The 21,269-nt window shown below is 43.6% G+C and overlaps 1 protein-coding gene across 1 annotated transcript in view; it reads right to left on the reverse strand.

Moving 5' to 3' along the window:
• The window catches only part of LOC142243975 (macrophage mannose receptor 1-like), a 234,721-nt gene that overhangs the window by 65,268 nt on the left and 148,184 nt on the right, over positions 1 to 21,269 (reverse strand). The window contains exons 21-24 of the mRNA XM_075316164.1: positions 18,829 to 18,943; positions 16,409 to 16,554; positions 11,915 to 12,020; positions 5,307 to 5,545 (exon numbers count right to left, since the gene is read on the reverse strand). Coding sequence (XP_075172279.1) covers positions 5,307 to 5,545; positions 11,915 to 12,020; positions 16,409 to 16,554; positions 18,829 to 18,943 — 606 coding nt within the window. The remainder of the gene's footprint in view (positions 1 to 5,306; positions 5,546 to 11,914; positions 12,021 to 16,408; positions 16,555 to 18,828; positions 18,944 to 21,269) is intronic.

Raw genomic sequence — 21,269 nt, forward strand, 5'->3', positions numbered from 1 at the left:
AATAGTCAATACAAATGGTGCACAACCTTGGGGCTATAAAAGGGGCCAGGAGAAGCAAGTAAGAAGCTTCACTCTGCATTTCTGTCAGAGTAGTTTATCCCAGGTGAAGGTGACAAGCCCACTTGCATGCGAGTGCTACCATTGTTGGAACCACAGTGATTTCCAAATGTTGACCTCTTTTGTTATCAAGCCATTGCCTCTTGTGAAAGGGGCTTTACATGCTACGATATTGCTAACAATATATCGTCGGGGTCACGTCGTTAGTGACGCACATCCGGCGCTGGTAGCGACATCGCAGCGTGTGACACCAATGAGCGACGATCAACAAGCGCAAAAATGTGAAAAATCGTCACTCGTTGACACGTCATTCAGTTCCTTAATATCGCTGCTTCTGCAGGTACGATGTTGTTCGCTAGCGATGTCGCAACGTGTAAAGCACCCTTAAGTCTCTGTGTTCCTGTATTCTTCCCACAATTCCAGAGTGGGGAACAATGCTACCAGCAAGGGCCACTGTATCTTATTAATTTAGAGGGGCACATCACCACTCTAATACCCCTTACATATTGTTTCATCTTGTAAGATTGTTGAAACCATCAAGCTTCTTGCTCAAATGACACTCAGCAACCATCAAGCACATTGCCTTTTTGCCAGTTAAACTATTATTTAACTATCTCCAGGTTCATGCAATCCTTCTCACTGTAGGATAGGGAGCCACAGTACCCTACAGAATATTTAAAGGGACACACCGCCACTCCTTACAAACTCTATCATTTAACGCCTCCCTGTTGCAGTCAATTTTAGATTTTTCCTCTCTTTATTCCTTTGAGGCACACAATTTTTTTGTCGACAAGCCACAAGGCTTCTTGTTTTACAGTTACCGTTTACAATACCACCAAGGGCATAACAACAATAGGTTAAAGGCCTGCAATTGCACCAAGTCATTGAGGCCTAAGGGGGCCCAAATAATCACTTTGGCCTAAATTGAAAGACAAATGGAATTAAAGACTTGTAATAACTGGGGGTTCTGTTGGAGCGTTTAGATTTCAGCTCATAAACTTCAAGTTACGCCACTGAATACCACCATCATTTTTACCATACAATGTACTGAAAATGAAAAAAAAAATATTTTGGGGGTTGAAGCGAAAGGAATAAAAGCACTGATGGGAATGAAATAAATGTGTAATGGATATTTTTATTATTTAACACATTTCCTGCTCTTAATCCATTTTCAAAATCCCAGGCAAACTCTTTAAAGAGAACCTCTCAGGTCTAATAAGTACCCAGAACCACGAGCAGTTCTGGATGCATATCTATTATCACTGCCTAACTGTCCCTGTATCTGGTAGCATACATAAAGAGATCTATAGTTTCTAGTTTCTGGAATGAGTACACAGGTCACCATACTCAGTAGCAAAGTGTCGTAACATGCTAGCTTCGAGAAGGCACACTCATGACTACTAGGAAGCATACCAGGGAGCCTACCGGCTGGAGCATCGCAGTGCCACACTGATTGGAACTTAACTCCTCTTCTACTGGATGGACTTGTCATACGTGATCACATGACAATATAGAATTGCTACCACTTAAGCTTCACCTCCCAGATGTTTACATTTCCATGATTTTGCTAACTACAAGGGTGAGATACATTTGTTTTCCCCCATAGATACTGTCTTTATCATCTACTACAGTTGAAGAGTGGAGATTACCAGTAGGGATGAGCGGACCCATGAAAGTTCAAGTTTGCCAGCTTTGGCTGAATTTTAATTAAAAGTTTGTTTCATAACTCGGACTTGACCCAAACTTGACCCCGAACCCCATATAAGTCAATGGGGAACTGTTCTTTGGTACTGTAAAAGGCGTGTAGTAAATGCTAAGGAACTGCAGAAGGAAGCAAAATGGGGGTAAGAGCAGGAAAATTGCCATTGAAACAAATTTGGAACGGGAATAAATAAAAAAAAAATGATGTGGGGTCTCCCCTGCTTTTGATAACCAGCATAAATAAAGCAGACAGTTGCAGGCTGCAGCCCTCAGCTGTCTGCTTTATCTTGACTGGTTATCAAAAATAGATGAAATACCATGCTGTTTTTTTTGTTAAACTATTTACTTAAATAATTAACAAAAATGGAATGGGGTCCCTCCCATTTTTTTTATAACCAGCCAAGGTTAGGCTATGTGTCCACGTTGCTTTTTACCTTCTTTTTTGCTGCTTTTTCAACTGCAGCGTTTAATGCCGAAATGGATGTGTTCTGCTTTTCAAGCAAAGTCTATGGGAATTTGGGTTTCTTGTGCCCACTATGCAGTTCAAACTGCAGCCTTTTTGTGGCAGAACTTTGGACAAAAACTCAGCTTTGCAGTGCAAAACCCAAATGGCAAAAACAATTGACATGTCAATTGTTTTTGCCATTTGCGTTTTGAACTGCAAAGCAGAGTTTTTGCCCAAATTTCTGCCAGAAAAAGGCGCAGTTTGAACTGCATAGTGGGCACAAGAAACCCAAATTCCCATAGACTTTGTTTGAAAAGCAGAACACACCAATTTTGGTATTAAACGCTGCAGTTGAAAAAGCAGCAAAAAAGCAACGTGGACACATAGCCTAAAGCAGACAGCTGGGCACTGGTATTATCAGGCTGGGAAGGCCCATGGTTATTTGGCCCCTCCCAGTATAAAAATAACTGCTTGCAGCTGCCCCAGAAGTCACGCATCCATTAGATGCACCAATTCTGTCACTTTTCCCAGCTCTTCCTGATTGTCCTGGTGCGATGGCAATCAGGATAATACTATTGAGGTTGATGTCATCTGTGAATTGACAGCTGGTATCAAGCCCAAGGGTTAGTAATGGGGAGGTGTCTATCAGACACTCCCATTACTAACCTGGTAAGTTTAGAGGAAAAAAAAATATTTGAATAGACTCCCCTACACTCCCTCATTCACAAATGTAATAATTTTAAGCAATCCTCAAATTTGATGTAATCCAATGGTAAATAAAGATTCCCCCACGCTACATCGTTCACCAGTTAATTAATTAAAAATACATCTTTGCAGTTCTGACGTAATCCAATGGTGTAATGTCAAATGACACCCATCGAATCCTATGTAGCCTCGTTCTGAGAGAAAGGCTCCAAAGATCATTCGCAGTCAGCAGCAGCCTGGAATTTCTCAAGCAGCTGTCTCCTTTACCTGTGGTGGTTATAAAATAGGGGGGACCCCATGTCACTTTTCTTTAAATTATTTATTTTGTTCACAGCAGCATACAGGTATCTTTCCCATGCCAAAAAGCTTATCGATTGCATCGCCGCAGCCTTTCAACACACTATATTTGTTGCACAGCTTCTAGTTTCCCAGAAGCAGAAATAATATATTAACCATTAAAAACATCAATTTAATAGAATCCTTTAAAACATCAAAAAAAAAAAGACACACAATGATAAACCTAAAGTGCACAGGTGGAGAAGGGAGGAGGGTCAAGGATAAAGCCCTAAAAATAAACCTCCCTCCTCGTGGAGTGGGGGCACCATACTGTATCGTTTTATTCTAGGGTCCCGACCCCCACGTGAGGTATGGGGTAGTCAGGAGATTGGTATTAGGGTTTCCATTTTGATTAGGCAAATCCATCTCCCACCCAACCTCTGTTTAAACACCTGCCCCTGACCTCATCTATTGATTAATGTGAGGGAATTTGGGCACAAGGCAATTGAGGCATACACGATCCTCTTTTTAGTACACCTCACTGGCTATCCTCACTGAGCACCTTTGCACTTTATTAGTTTTGAGCACTTTTCATACCTGCCGTTAGGGTAATATAGGGCAAGTTAAGGATAGCCGTCAAGGAGTGGGGGCGCCATATCGTTTTTCTTCAGGGTGCCAACCCCCGCGTGAGGTTGTCGACAGGAGGGAGGTTTATTTTTAGGGCTTTATCCTTGACCCTCCTCCCTTCTCCACCTGTACACTTTAGGTTTATCATTGTGTGTCTTTTTTTTGTATATTTTTAAGGATTCTATTAAATTGATGTTTTTAAGGGTTAATATATTATTTGTTCTTCAAAACCTTCCCTTTACTCTAATATATTATTTCCCAGAAGCAGATAAAGTTCACTGAGCAGATTACATAGGATAACAAGCTCTTTACTTCTGAGAACATACGAGGTAAAAATATGCACAGTCATACAGCATTGCATCAGGAAGAGAAAACAAAAACAGAAAGAAGCAAAAGACTTTTTACAATACAGTGAGTAAGGAAACTTTACACAACATCGCCATCTACTGTTAGATCAGCATAAAGTCCTCCTTCACACATACAAAGAAGTCCTCATCTGTTGCATATACCAACAGTATTAGCATATGAACAATCCCCAAACTTGGAATAGACTTCTGTGAAAAGTCAGTGTTCAAGTTCGAGCCCCGGACACCAGGAGTATTTTACAGTTCGGGATTACGCATCCCTAATTATCACTCAATTTTTTGATTATTTTATTTCTTTATACAATTTAAACACAGGTGCAAATTGTATCTCCAGCAGCCATATGGCTAGATTTTAGAGGGTTTTTTTTATTTTTCTTACGTTTCATGATTTATATATGACTCAATATACACTATTTCATCATTTATAAAGACAATTCTGCTTAATATGCTCTGATAGGAATATGAATGTCATGGAGAGGGTTCTCCAAATGCGGCCACCTCTGCGAGCCAGAAGAGAGAATTGCCCTGCTAGTCAAATGTTATACGCTTGGTCCTTCATTTGAAAAAGTCACAAGTAATATTACATTTGCAAACATGACTTCCCATGGTAATAATTGCTGACCCACAAGGATTAAAAAACAAACAAACTGGATTTTGCCAATTAGCTGATTGTCAAGTTAATTTTTTAAGGAGTGTTTTTTTCATGAGACAGATGTAATGTTTCACTCTTCATACACGTATATTAATTGTAATGGGTATAATGAGTGAATTCTGGCTTTTTACATATGGCACCACAGCATATGTATTGTATATGGTGCAAAAGTATCTATATACAGGGTGGTCCAAAAGTAGGTGGAAAGCATGTGTAATAGGGTTATCAAACATGGTGTAAAGTGAAACTGACTCAGTTGCCCTTAGCAACCAATCAGATTCCACCTTTCATTTTCCAAAGAGTCTGTGAAGAATGAAAAGTGGAATCTGATTGGTTGCTAAGGGCAACTGAGTCAGTTTCACTTTACACCATGTTTGATAACCTTATTACCATACTGTCCACCTACGTTTGGACTACCCTGTATAATTTATATCACTATTAACACTTCCACATATTAAAAAAAAAAAAAATTCCACACCTCATTTCCACTGTAAAGTCCAATCCAAAAAGGTTGTTTAAGTTTCACCAAGTGAAGTTTTAGGAAAGATGTGGTGTACTCGTCTAAGATGCTGATTAGTTCTGACCCTTCTCTCAAGCACTGCCGACGTGCCTCATGCCAATTCCTTTTGGTAGTATCAAACTTATAGCTGGCGTCTCCATATTTAATGTAGTTATTGTAATCTGTAGGAGTTTGGGGAATCACCGGCAGACTCGGATCTGAAGAACAAAACTAAATTAGTCCGAATAAAGTCACAAAACCACAAACAAATAAACATTAAACCAACATTTCCAACAAGGAAAAAAAGTTCTAAAGGTAAGGCTGCTTTCACACCTCCGGTTTTAGCAGAGCCGGCCAATCCGGCTCTAAAACCTATGCAACGGATGCGGCGACAAAACCGCATACTTTGCATAAGTTTTTTACATGCGGCCCGTCCGGTTTTTGCCGCTTGCGGCACGCTACTGAGCATGCGCAGTGGAAAAAAACGCATGTGGCGGCCGGATGCGGTGTTTGCAGCCGATTTGCATTCATTGCAAATCGCGCCGCATCGGCCAGATGCGGTGCAATGCGTTTTTTTTTTTGCTGAACAAAAAAACGTGCCAGGCAATGTTCCATCCGGCCGCCGCCTCGGCTACATCTGCCGCATGCGGCAAAAACCGGACGGAACGCAAGCACATGCAGCACAATACGGCACTAATGTAAGTCTATGCAAAAAAAAATGCAACCGGCAGCAAAAAAACCAAACGGTTGCAGTTTATCTGCAAAGCGCCGGATTGTGCCGAACAGGAAAAACCGGATGTGTGAAAGTAGCCTAAGGAGAGTAAAATTAACTGCAGAAGTGGCCATTCCATCCAATATCATACTAGCAAAAATCTCTCCCTTTCATCACAACTAGCAACAATGAGTTTTACAGACCTCATCCCATCCGGGGTGGTAGAGGCTTCATGGCACAATTTGGTGGGTCCAGGAGTGGACACAGATGGAAGACAGCCCTTTAATCAAGAACAATATATGGGTCCTTTACTATCTAATAGTTTATCATGATACATAATTTAACCAGGTTTGGAAGTAAAAGTGGATACCCTTACCTCTCAGGCCAATGTGCAGCTGCACAAATATGAATGCCCCCTGGGTGAGTCCCTATAATAGTTCATAGATCCAAACCAATTCTTAGGGGTACTTTGCACGCTGCGACATTGCAAGCCGATGCTGCGATGTCAAGCGCAATAGTCCCTGTCCCCGTCGCAGGTACGATATCTTGTGATCGCTACGCCAGCTTCACATGCACTCACCTGTCCTGCGACGTCGCTCTAGCCGGCGATCCGCCTCCTTCCTAAGGGGGCGGGTCGTGCGGCGTCACAGCGATGTCACACGGCAGCCGGCCAATAGCAGCGGAGGGGCGGAGATGAGCAGGATGTATTCATCCCGCCCACCTCCTTCCTTCCGCATTGCAGCCGGGACGCAGGTAGAAGATATTCCTCGCTCCTGCGGCTTCACACACAGCGATGTGTGCGGCCGCAGGAACGACTAACAACATCGTACCTGTCGCTGCACCGGCATTATGGAAATGTCAGACCCTACACCGATGATACGATAACGCTCTTGCGCTCGTTAATCGTATCAAAAAGGATTTGCACACTACGATATCGACTGCGACGCCGGATGTGCGTCACTTTCGATTTGACCCCACCGACATCGCACCTGCGATGTCGTAGTGTGCAAAGCCCGCTTTACACCCATCTATAAATGAGGTGCTTGTGCATGTGTGTGGCTTTTACCACTAAACTATCTACAGTACATAAATATGCTTAAAAGGGAACCTGTGATCAGGCTTTTCCATTATGAGCTGCAGCCACCACCAGTGAGATCTTATAAACAGCGTTCCAGAATACTGTGTATAAGAGTCCAGACCGATCTGTATAACGTAAAAAAACACCTTTAAATTTTTCACCTATGGGGCGGTCTGGTCCGATGGGTGTCGAAGTTCTCAGTCCGGTGCCTGCTCCAACTTATGGGATCGCCGTCTTCTTGGCCAGCCCCGTATGCATGACGCATTCTGCGTCATTCACAGTGAGACCTCAATTGCGCTCCTGCGCAGGCGCATTTTGATCTGCCCGGTTGAGGGCAAAATTAGTACTGTAATGCGCATGCGCGGGCGGTCTGTGGCCTTTTCTCAGCTAAGCAGATCAAAGTGCGCCACCTGTGTAGGAGCACAATATAAGGACTAACTGGTGGTGGCCGCATAAGGCCAAAACCTGGTGACAGGTTCCCTTTGATAATAACTGTGTATCCTAGTTCTACATTTTTTATACAGTGGTGTTGGACTTTCTGCTTGGGGAAAGGGGGGCAAAGGCGCATAGGTATGTGCAGGCACAATGAGTTTACCAGCTTTATGAATGAACCACAAAAAAAAGGATACAGTAGCACTCTGAAAGCGCCAATGTATATGTAAACCTGAAATTTAATGTGCATTAATCCTATATAAAACATACTTAAAAAAAATGACGGTTCTTAGCTCAACACTTAGTCAATTCATGCGTGCCCATTAACCACGGCAAGGCAACCTATCTTTGATGGGTCATGGGTCATACTAGTGTCAGGCCTCTCCTGGACTAAAAGTCTACACATACAGTATATGGGCAGATAGGATCTGATACTAATAGTTTTTTTGGTTTCTGCAGCTTTATGAATGCATATATACAGTGCCTACAAGTAGTATTCAACCCCCTGCAGATTTAGCAGGTTTACACATTTGGAATTAACTTGGCATTGTGACATTTGGACTGTAGATCAGCCTGGAAGTGTGAAATGCAGCAAAAAAGAATTTTATTTCTTTTTTTTTTTAAATTGTGAAAAGTTTATTCAGAGGGTCATTTATTATTCAACCCCTCAATCCACCAGAATTCTGTTTGGTTCCCCTAAAGTATTAAGAAGTATTTCAGGCACAAAGAACAATGAGCTTCACATGTTTGGATTAATTATCTCTTTTTCCAGCCTTTTCTGACTAATTAAGACCCTCCCCAAACTTGTGAACAGCACTCATACTTGGTCAACATGGGAAAGACAAAGGAGCATTCCAAGGCCATCAGAGACAAGATCGTGGAGGGTCACAAGGCTGGCAAGGGGTACAAAACCCTTTCCAAGGAGTTGGGCCTACCTGTCTCCACTGTTGGGAGCATCATCCAGAAGTGGAAGGCTTATGGAATTACTGTTAGCCTTCCACGGCCTGGACAGCCTTTGAAAGTTTCCACCCGTGCCGAGGCCAGGCTTGTCCGAAGAGTCAAGGCTAACCCAAGGACAACAAGGAAGGAGCTCCGGGAAGATCTCATGGCAGTGGGGACATTGGTTTCAGTCAATACCATAAGTAACGTACTCCACCGCAATGGTCTCTGTTCCTGAGGAGCCCGTAAGGTACCTTTACTTTCAAAGCGTCATGTCAAGGCTCGTCTACAGTTTGCTCATGATCACTTGGAGGACTCTGAGACAGACTGGTTTAAGGTTCTCTGGTCTGATGAGACCAAGATCGAAATCTTTGGTGCCAACCACACACGTGACGTTTGGAGACTGGATGGCACTGCATACGACCCCAAGAATACCATCCCTACAGTCAAACATGGTGGTGGCAGCATCATGCTGTGGGGCTGTTTCTCAGCCAAGGGGCCTGGCCATCTGGTCCGAATCCATGGGAAGATGGATAGCACAGCCTACCTGGAGATTTTGGCCAAGAACCTCCGCTCCTCCATCAAGGATCTTAAGATGGGTCGTCATTTCATCTTCCAACAAGACAACGACCCAAAGCACACAGCCAAGAAAACCAAGGCCTGGTTCAAGAGGGAAAAAATGAAGGTGTTGCAGTGGCCTAGTCAGTCTCCTGACCTTAATCCAATTGAAAACTTGTGGAAGGAGCTCAAGATTAAAGTCCACATGAGACACCCAAAGAACCTAGATAACTTGGAGAAGATCTGCATGGAGGAGTGGGCCGAGATAACTCCAGAGACCTGTGCCGGCCTGATCAGGTCTTATAAAAGACGATTATTAGCTGTAATTGCAAACAAGGGTTATTCCACAAAATATTAAACCTAGGGGTTGAATAATAATTGACCCACACTTTTATGTTGAAAATTTATTAAAATTTAACTGAGCAACATAACTTGTTGGTTTGTAAGATTTATGCATCTGTTAATAAATCCTGCTCGTTTGAAGTTTGCAGGCTCTAACTTATTTGCATCTTATCAAACCTGCTAAATCTGCAGGGGGTTGAATACTACTTGTAGGCACTGTATACAGTATATATATATATATATATATATATATATATATATATATATAATATGCTCCAATACACAGTGGTCTACATAAAAGGCAAACATTTTCCGGCTCCCAAGTTCTTTAAGAGCCAGTGTATCAGCATGTTAAAACTACATCTTTGTCATTTCCAGGATGGATATAGGCAACACAAACTGAGAAAATATTAAGAGATATGAACTGAATTTTTACATTAGCTTTTAAATGCATTATTGATAGGGAAGTTGCTTCATGTAGTCCAAAGATCTTTTGATAAATGGATGGTCCCTAAATATTTACTGTTCTCTGCTTAGGACCCCCTCACTGAGTCAGAGAGGAGCATTGCTCTGGACGACCCTGCTATAGGTGTATTGCAACTCTTTTAATTGACATTTATGTTGTAATATTTCCCATATTGCAGGACAGTATGGCCAGGACGTGAAGCTGATCTCTAGAGTTATATAAGTTGACTCTTGGTGATCAACTGATCAATATAGGTGAATATATGAAGGTTTGTGCTACTTTATCTTGCAATAAGGAAAAAGACAAAATGTTGGGGAAAAGAATCCAATACACACATTAAAAATATACCTATATATGTATATACACTGGAGATCAAAATTAGAGAACAATACACAATTTACTAAATGTTGCAGTCATTGTTTCTTCCTATATGATTATACCCTAAAGTAAGGAAACTCGCAGTATTTTAAGCTTATTTCATAAATTGATTATTTTTTAAAAGCAGATAATAAAAATGTAAATGAGATAAATGTAAAAGCAGACTGATCAAAATTAGAGAACACTTTCAGATACCTGCAAGTTATTGGTGTTAATTTGGCAGCTGGGGCTAATTACCTTAATTATCTGACAAACCCTATGTAACTGGCAGCCTAACGTTCCAGTTTCCACTGACTTTGCAAAAATGGTGTGCCGTTCCAAAGTGACTGAAACCCTCCGGCAGCAGGTTGTCCAGATGAAGGCCAAAGGGGTGACCCTATCAACCATAGCAAGAGAAGTTGGTCACTCCAAGTCTGATTTCGAGAATATTGCATCTGTACAACATGACAAACTCTTTCAAGTTCCCCAAGAAGGCCGGTCACCCTCGAAAGACAAATGCAAGAGAGGACAAGATAATTTGGAGACTCTCGATGGATAATTGTTTCAACACTGCAGTTGGACTTGGTCGGCAGTTTAGCACTGAACAGGGTAAGGATCTGTCTCGTCATACAGTGTCACGACGTTTAAGAGCATTTGGACTGAAAGACAACACTGCAGTGACCAAACCTCTCATTAGCAGAAAACATCAAAAGGCTAAAGTCACCTTTGGTGAGGAGCATATTGTGTGGACAGAGGAGATGTGGTCCACAGCTCATTTTATGAACAAAGCAAGGAAAGATTATGTTCGCCAACAAACTAGGGAAAGACTGAACCCAAAGTGTGTTAAGAAGTCAGTGAAAGGCGGTGGAGGAAGTGTCATGGTTTGGAGAATGTTTTCTGTAGGAGGAGTTGGACCTCTCATACAGCTACATGAAAGAGTGAATGCAAGTGTGGATCAGAACCTTCTTCAACAACACGTGGTTCCTTAGTTGTGTTCATCACTCAATCAGCGAGCAATTTTAGCAGGATCATGTTCCCTGTCACACAGCAAAATGAGGAAAGCAGTTCCTTGAAACAGAAAACACTGGGACAATGAAATGGCCACCCAGAGTCCTGATCTAAACACAATAGAAAACCTCTGGAAAATCCTTGGTGACAAAGTTATGGCCAAGAAACGAACAAACAGTCAAAGAACTGTGGAAGAGACTGGAAGAAGAGTGGACCAAAATCACACCAGAGCAGTGTGAGAGACTAGTGATGCCCTGTGGCCGCAGATGTGCTGAAGCCATTCACAGTGATGGCTTGTACACATCCTACTGATTGTGACTCTTGTTACCTTCAGATAATTTACTTATCTTTTCTCTGCTCTGCAGTCATTGCTGTTCTGTAATTATGATCATCACGTTTTGGGCAAAATAAAGTTTTCCTGAAACTTTGGATCTTTTGTAAAACACTGTTCTAGTCGCATGGTGCACCCCTTACAAAAAAAACTTCAAATGCTCATCAATGTAGATTACATGATTTCTGAATATAGCAAGTGATCGTATATTGTGCTCTAATTTTGATCTCCAGCGTATATGTATAAAAATACAACGATTGCAAAGATTTAAGTATAAATCAAAATTAATTTATAATTATATGTAGCCTTTCAAAAACAAATCTTTTCTCTATATTTTGTGTTAAATGATATACATGCCACCTACCATCAAATTTCTGGCAGATGTATCCTTTGTTAAGATCACATTTCCTTTCAATCCAGGAACCAGCGACAAATGTAGATCCCCACTGCAAGGCTACACAAACACCAGACTTAAAAACAAAAACATTAATTTGTGATCATTTTCATGCACATGAGATACATATACACACAGTAGACCATTTTTAGATTTTGCCTGTTATACCATTTTCAGCCTTAGATAAAAATAGTAATATATTGTGAAAATATATCGTGAATTTTAGGGTAGGTATTTTTGGTCTGAGTGCTATCCGTTAAACAGATCGCACTCGAATCAATGTTATTCAATGAAGTGGAGCCGATACTGTGTTTTTCGGATTATAAGATGCACTTTTCCTGTGGTGCTGCGGGCCAAAGGCATTTTGCTGTGCTGGAGCTGCGAGCGATGTGCTGGAGCTGCGAGCGATGTGCTGGAGCTGCGAGCGATGTGCTGGAGCGGCGAGCGATGTGCTGGAGCGGCGAGCGATGTGCTGGAGCTGCGAGCGATGTGCTGGAGCTGCGAGCGATGTGCTGGAGCGGCGAGCGATGTGCTGGAGCGGCGAGCGATGTGCTGGAGCGGCGAGCGATGTGCTGGGGCTGTATAGGGCTGCACTGTGCAGGGGCTGCAGACTGGGGGCGCCGTGCTGTGCTGGGGCTGCAGGCACCATCCTGAAAATGTCGGTGGTGCAGACTTCAAAATTATTGCACCCGAAGTCGGCGTGTGTGCAAATGGAGCTCTTGGCTCAAGATCTGTGCACACGCCACCTCCGGGCACCATTTTCCTTAACTGCGCTGCTGGGAGAGCAATGAGCTGGAGGCGGTGCGTGTGCAGATGAGATCTTCAGTCGAGAGCTCCATCTGCGCAAGTGCCCACAGGGGGCGCCATTATATGAAGTTTTCCCTACTGAGATTTTAAGGATGGCACATGCAGCCCCAGCACAGCACAGTGCCCTTGGTCTGCGACCACAGCACAGTACATCGCCCGCAGCTCCAGCACATCGCCCTCAGCCCAAGCACAGCCCCTGCAACATCGTCCTATTCCACCACCACCCCTGCCTCCTGTGACCCCACTCCACCACCGCTGCAGCCCGCTCCCGGTAAGACACCACTGGATTGTAAGATTTTTTTTTTTTTTTTTGTTACCTTTTCTTTCCCTCTAAATTTGGTGTGCGTCTTATAATCCAGTGCGTCTTATAAACCAAAAAATGCAGAATTTTATTTTTTTTTTTATTACTGACTAAATCTGCATGTGAAAAGAAAATTGCAGCATACACGACTGACTTGCCTCCGACATTTGGATGAGAATCACCCATTCAAGCAAGTGTATGGGTACGAGAAAAAAAATCAATGCCACAGTATAGCATCTAATTTTTATTGATACATTTTAATTCTGTTACATACAGTTGGAAACTGGAGATGGTTTTATAAATGATTAACAGCTGCTGAGCAGAAAAACGGATTGCATAAGGACTGCACATGGATCACAGACCCATGGCAAGTAAGAAAAAAAGAAATCGTTCCACTCTTCTGGATGAAAATTGGACTGATTTTTTTTTTTATACAGTATGATTGTGTGACCCTAGCCTTCTATTGATCCAAAAGGGATGACTCATAGAGCTAGAAAGTAATAACATGAGATTTGCAGTTTGCATATATTTCAATACAATGCAAGCTGCTCAGTGCTGTTCTATGCTTGTTCTATCAGAAGGCTCTTGAAGCTGAAATCTAGTAAAATCCAATATCATTTGAGTCTACAGACTACAAAACGAATACTGGTGCATCACTTGAAGTTTACTCCAATATGTTTTAAAATAAGTGTGTTATAGTTTACTATTAAGGCTGCCATGGTACTAAGTAAATATGTACTAAGTAAATATGTACTAAGTAAATATGTACTAAGTAGATATGTACTAAGTAGATATGTAGATACAGTTTTAAATAGAAAGTGTTCTATGGCTTTGATATTGGTAAAGGGAACCTGTCACGTCAATTTTCGATATTAAACCGCCCCCAATGTCTTGTTAGTGATACAATGTGCATCACTAACATGATTTGTGAAACAAAGGTTCTCCGTATTTATCTAAAAAAAAGCATGTTTTATGATTAAGTGGATGCATTAAAAATGTTTTCCTTCAGTCATAGGGGTGGCGTATTTCTTCAGTTCAGTCACGGTCATCTGCAAATTATTGGGATAGTTTGTAGTGACTGGCCCGATATCACGGCATTCACCTATTAAATCCGGTGCTTGTGCAGTCCCCCTCAGCTACCCAGGCACGTGCTTTGCGCATATTTCTTCTTTCTTCTGCTTCTGGCAGCAGTAAAGTGGGTGACGCACTTAGCATGCCCAAGCGTGTGCCCAAAGAGACATCATAAAGATCGGCTAATAGGGGTAAAGCTGGGCTCTACTGCTTGTATAGAGGAGGTGCTTTCAGGAAAAAAAGACTACAATGGTATGATAAATCCCAAGTACTCAATCAAATGCAAAGGTAATGCAAAAAGTGTTTTTAATAATTGATTATTAGCAAAAAGAAAAATGCCACTATCAATAGAGCAAAGACAAGCCAACGTTTCGGCCTGCATATGGCCTTTGTCAAAGTCTTGCGTTGTGAGAGGACGGTGGGTATAGGCGAATTAGACGTCCGAGGACAGTACCACAGGTAGGGCGTTTTACTTTTCAAGAATAGTTCGCCAGAGTCAGGCAGACACGAGAGGCTAGTAGAGAGGGTGCCTGGGAAGCACGTGGAATGGGGACAGGGTCCCAGAGGTAAGGGCCACACGCCTCCTGCCCGTACCTCTGGGACCCTGTCCCCATTCCACGTGCTCCTCAGGCACCCTCTCTACTCCTCTACTAGCCTCTCGTGTCTCCCTGACTCTGGCGAACTATTCTTGAAAAGTAAAACGCCCTACCTGTGGTACGGTCCTCGGACGTCTAATTCCTCTATATGCACCGTCCTCTCACAACGCAAGACCTTGACAAAGGCCTAACACAGGCCGAAACGTTGGCTTGGCTTTGTTCTATTGGTAGTGGCATTTTTCTTTTGGCTAATAATCCATTAATAAAAACACTTTTTGCATTACCTTTGCGTTTGAGTGCATGCGCACTGAATATGGGTGTACATCGCCAGATTCATTTCATTTGTGCACATCTTCCGGGCTTTATCACATCTATTTGGGCACACACATGCTAACAAGACATTGGGGCAGTTTAGTATCGAAAATGGATGCAACCAGTTTGCTTTAAATACAACTTCTGACATGCCATTGTGACATTCAAAAAGATTTGATCAGTGAAGGTTTGTGTGCTACGCCCCCTACCAATCACTAACATGAAGTTGCAAAAGTGCTCAGCAGAAGGCTGATCAAAAACCAAAGACAGACTTACAGACTTTCTGCCCCTTTGTACTAGGCTGGGTTCTCTGTGAGTCCGTCGAGGCTGAAGTCTTAAGGGGGCTTTACACGCAGTGACATCGCTAGCGATGTCGCTGGTGAAAGCACCCGCCCCCGTCGGTTGTGCGTCACGGGCAAATCGCTGCCCGTGGAGCACAACATCGTTAGGACCCGTCAAACAGGACTTACCTGCCTAGCGACGTCGCTGTGGCCGTCGAACCACCTCCTTTCTAAGGGGGCGGTTCATGCGGCATCACAGCGGCGTCACTAAGCGGCCGCCCAATAGAAGCGCAGGGGCGGAGATGAGCGGCCCGAACATCCCGCCCACCTCCTTCCTTCCTCATTGTGGGCGGCCGCAGGTACGGGGATGTTCCTCATTTCTGTGGTGTCATACATAGCGATATGTGCTGCCTCAGGAACGACGAATAACCTGCGTCCTGCAACAGCAACGATTTTATGAAAATGAACCACGTGTCAACGATCAACGATAAGGTGAGTATTTTTGATCGTTAACACTCGCTCGGAGCTATTACACACAACAACGTCGCTAACGACGCCGGATGTGCGTCACGGAATCCGTGGCCCCGGCGATATATCGTTAGATAAGTCGTTGCGTGTAAAGCCCCCTTTAGGCAACAGGATTTGAACATTTGCGTTGATGGGGCCATTTAATTGATGCGGTTGGAGTCACTGTGTGATCTGTTGAACATAATTGTTGGTCTTCTCCACCAATTTGAGGCATGTTCCAAGACTCAGTTGACTAGATCTTGGTGCACGCCTCAACTTGGCGTGTTCAGCTGAAAAAGATGTTCGACAAATCACACAGTGACTGTCTCTGCATCATTACAGTCAATGTCTCTGTCAGCGCAAATATCCTAATCTCATTTTGGACATAAACCTTGAGACAGTCACTGACCATAGGCTAAACGCAATGTGGACACAGCCATAGTAATTTGTTGAGGCTTTATCTCCTGCACCCCCTCTCCCACCTCACACCAATCAAAATTTCTAGTGTCTTTATGACATGTTAAAAGATTTGTGATAGCGCATTTACACTTGAATACAGTATATATTTAATGTACATTTACTTGCTTACATAATACTCCGGGTGTCCGGGTGCCCAGTTTGTATAATACACTCCACTTTGATCTGTCCAAACATATCTAAAGCTATTATCAGCTCTGGTGTATAATCCGATCCACAAATCAACCCGAACGTCTCTTAAATTAGACATCAGAAAAGCTGTAAAATACAAATCACACATGTGTCAACACCTTGGAAATTTTAGGTACAGCAAGCGCCAAATGAGCATTCATTTATTTTTTACCCATGTGTCATGTCCCCACCGGTGTCCACTCCTGCGACTTCTCCTCCGATCACCAGGCGATGCCGTGTTCCCACCATGGATAGTGCTGGTGATGGGAGAGGAGTCGATGCCCGTGGCTCTGCTGAGCGCAGGCTCCGCTCATCCACTAGGCTGGGTTTCCCTGGAACCTGCAGTACCACTTGCTGACTGTAGATGGTGTGTGTCTTCCAGCTGAAGTTGCCATCATTCACCTGCAGCCAATGGGAAGACCCAACACCCTTCTTATTCCCCCTCCTGTCATCTGACCACTGCCAGAGATAGTTCTATTTCTGGTTCCTGTGTTATTTGTATAGTGATTCCTGTATGCTGATCTCTGCTTGTTTCCTGACTACCCTCCTGCCTGCTGTTTTTGTACCTCGCTGCCCGATCTGGATTTGACCACTGCTTGTTTTCTGATTATGTCCTTGCCTGCCGATTCTGTCCCTGTTCTGCAATTCCTGGTTTGACCCTGCCTGACTACTAGTCTCTCGGACTGCAGCCTTCCACAGGTAGTGATCTCCAGGGCCCTGTGTAATTCCAAATCCCTGTATAGGGGTTAAAGGGTTTTGGGGTTCTGGGGGTCCTGCTTGGTGAGTGGCTTCCTTCTAACCTGTCCATTACAGCCCGTCTGAGTCTGTGGATCCAGGCAGGCGTTACACCATGGAGCTCTGTTATTTGTGTAGCTTGGTTGCTACAAAATAAAGTTAATAAAGTTGCTTAAAGTGGTTTCCACTACTTTTTCATTGATGGCCTACCCTTGGGATAGGTCATCAATGTCTGATCCGACACCCCGCACCCCCGCCAATCAGCTGCTGCCGGTCACAGAAATGCCAGAAATGCTCAGTTCCGGAACTGTTCTGTCTTCTGATAGTGGCAGCGGCCGGGTACTGCACGTCCGTCTCCTATTGATCTGAATGGGAGGTGGCTGTGCAGTACCTAGCCGCGGCCACTATCCCACAAGATGGAGTAACACCGGAACTGAGGTTTTTTGGGTGCCTGCTGCCGCCACTGGGACCGAGAACAGCTGAGCGGCTGGGGTGCGGGGTGTTGGACCCCGGCCAATTAGACTTTGATGACCTATCCTAAGGATAAGCCATCAATGTAAAAGTAGTAGACAACCTTTCTAACGTAAAATCCATGTTAATTGTTTGAGACATCTCTAAATATTTTGATTTGTGGAGAAAAGTCTGTTCTTTTTTTTTTTTTCTAACGAACAGCGCAAGTCATACTCTGATCTGTGTCTAGTATTGGACCTCATCCATATTCACTTTAGATACTGACCACAAACAAGGAGTACAGTCAGTGCTTCTGCAAAAAAATACATTTATGCCAAAGTGCAATTGGTATTTACATTAAACCACATGAACAAAAATATTAGGACAGAGCGTTGGCGACCCCGACATGTAACTTTATGTGGCCTGGTAGTCCAAAGTACCAGCAGATAGTGAAGTATTTAGGAGGGATGAACTGCCTTGCTTTTCGATGCTCCTATTACAATTTGCAAAATGCATGGCTAAAGCGGGCTTTACATGCTGCGATCTCGCTAGCGAGATCGCAAGCGATCGTACCCGCCCCCGGCGGTTGTGCGACACGGGCAAATCGCTGCCCGTCGCGCACAACCTCGCTTATCCCCGTCACACGCACTTACCTGTCCTGCGACATCGCTCTGGCCGGCGATCCGCCTCCTTTCTAAGGGGGCGGGTCGTGCGGCGTCACAGCGACGTCACACGGCAGCCATCCAATAGAAGCGGAGGGGCGGAGATGATCGGGATGTAACATCCCGCCCACCTCCTTACTTCCACATTGCCGGTGGAGGCAGGTAAGGAGATGTTCCTCGCTCCTGCGGTGTCACACACAGCGATGTGTGCTGCCGCAGGAACGAGGAACAACATCACTAATTAGAAGAGAACGATTTTTTGTTTTAGGACGACCTCTCTGCGGCAAAAGATTTTGGCCGCTTTTGTGATTGTTTTAGGTCGCACATAAGTGTCACACGCTGCGATATCGTTAATGACGCCAGATGTGCGTCACAAACACCGTGACCCTGACGATAATTCATTAACGATATCGTAGCGTGTAAAGCCCGCTTAAGGGTTGCGTCAATAGGACTTAATGAAAAATTTTAACCCCCTGTCCCGTGTTTCTAGACTAAGAAAATTTACATGACTTACATTGTACGAGATCATCATTTATGGTGACCAAATTTCCTCCCATGGACTGACAATCAAGTCTGGCGTTACTCCAACTTACTGCTTCATCTTTGTCTGTGCCGCAAATTCTATAACACTGAAAACGTGAAATAATTGATGCGTTATATTTTCAGACCTATGTTTTTTTTAGCCAACAAAACTATTCAGACTGTACAGCCACTCTCCTTATTTCCCTTAGCACTAGTGATGGGCGAGCGTACTTGGCACTGCTCAGTACTCAATCGAGCATCTGGGTGCTCGAGATGCTCGATATTGGATCGAATATCTTGGTACTAGCGTGCCATGCTTGAATCCCCTGGGATATTCTCCCAGGGAATGCAGGGGTTGCCTGCCAATAAAGGTTATGCCATAACCCTATCTTATTCTCACAGGTGAGAGCGGGAGTGGGCCCTCTCGGCCACAGTACTGACTCGAACTGAAAGGGCATAACTGAGTACCTCATTTTCACTAGAGCCTCCGATGATGAGGATAGGCTTGTGCTGGAAGGTATCTGCCAGACGCTACTCAGGGAGACACTGTACTGTTACAGCTGGCCCCAGGGGCCAGGGATCCAGGTACAGGCACTGATGCAGGCAGGTACAGTCTCTGGTGCACAGAGGTGCAGCCAAGACAACTAGTGAAGACTGCATGGCTGGTTCAGGCCGGTACAGGAGGTATGGCTGATACGGCAGGTAGAGCAGGTATTGATGGGTACTAGAATACAGGTATGGATTAGTAAGCACTGGTGTGAGAATATAGTATATTTTTCTATGTGATTTTCTACTGTGAGAGTCCAATACAATACATTTTTCTATATGCCTTTTCTATAACCAAGCTTTTTTTCTATATACTGTAAGTAACAAGAGCCTGTAAGCATGTCTACATCAAGGTCAGCAGCTGATCTCGTGAAACAAGGAAACAAAGTGAAAATATTAAAAACAATGGCCGGCTGTATCTGGTATGTGACAAAAACTCTGCAAGTTATGGAGTTGGAACAGGGGCTGGAGGGGGAAGTCCCAAAAAATGGATAAATGTCACAGGCTTTTTGCATATGTTTTAATAAAGCCAATGGCATACTTAAAAATGTACTAAGAAATAAACCCATTATCGCTCTATAAAAGGCTTGTAAAAAATAAAGCATGTCACTCTTGTGCACCTTCACTGAGAAGGAATTCATACCAGATATATTGTGTGGTGTGAACTTCACCGTCGGCTCTCAGCGACCTTCAATTCGAGATTACAGCAGACATTCACTGTTAAGAAGGAGATTTCCCAAAAACTATGGAATTTCTCCTTAACTTTGGTACCAGTACAGACACAGGATACAGGTTATGGGACAGGACCTGACAACTAGCAGCCATAGGCTAAGAAGCACATCCGGATTAGGGCACGCTGGCTCGAGTCCAGTGGGTGCATGCGCGCACACTTAGCATGCTTCCAGGAGACCTGTGTAGCGTACAGACCATGGGAGCTGGTGGCAGAGACCGTATCAGATGCCACCACTGAATGGCCAGGAGGGTAAGTGCGCCCATGTCCTCTTCGGGAGGAGATGGCAGGACAGTGCAGGGACACCGGCAACGGCTACTGGCTATTGACATTACTGTAATTGACCGGCTGCATTGAATCATTGGGTCAACGTAAGACCTGATAACACCATGCTTGGTGCACTGTACTTGGAAATAGTGTAAGAAGAGGTTCTGCTGGAGAAAGTACAGTATGTTATAACATCACAATACCTGCTGCTGCAACATTAAACCAACAGTCCTTTTCAGGGCTAATTCTAAAATGACACCGCTCTTAGCTGCATTTAGCGGCTGGATGGGGGATTGTGTGTTAGAGGCATTTAGGCAGGGATTCTAGTCTTACAGACCTTGCTGCTGCTGCTACGTAAAAAAATCTATTTTCTAATAATGCCACTCTTAGCTGCATTTACTGTAGGGCAAGCTGATTGAGAATGGATAGTGTATTAGCATCCTGTAAGAAGGGATTCTAGCCTTGCAGACCTTGCTGCTGAAACCTAAAACCAAAAGTTCTTTTCAGTCTTACATGTACAGGGTGGCCATTTATATGGATACACCTAAATAAAATGGAAATGGTTGGTGATATCAACTTCCTGTTTGTGGCTCATTAGTATATGCGAGGGGGAAACTTTTCTAGATGGGTGGTGACCTTGGCGGCCATTTTGAAGTCAGCCATTTTGGATCCAACTTTATTTTTTCCAATCTGAAGAGGGTCATGTAACACATCAAACTGATTAAGAATTGCAAAAGAAAACAATGGTGTGCTTGGTTTTAAAGTAACTTTAGTCGTTCATTAGTTATTTACAATTTTATGACCACTTATAAAATGAGTTCAAAGTGCTGCCCATTGTGTTGGATTGTCAATGCAACCCTCTTCTCTCACTCTTGACACACTGATAGCAA

Source organism: Anomaloglossus baeobatrachus, chromosome 6 (genome assembly GCF_048569485.1).
Source record: "Anomaloglossus baeobatrachus isolate aAnoBae1 chromosome 6, aAnoBae1.hap1, whole genome shotgun sequence".
In the NCBI taxonomy this organism is placed as follows: Eukaryota; Metazoa; Chordata; class Amphibia; order Anura; family Aromobatidae; genus Anomaloglossus; species Anomaloglossus baeobatrachus.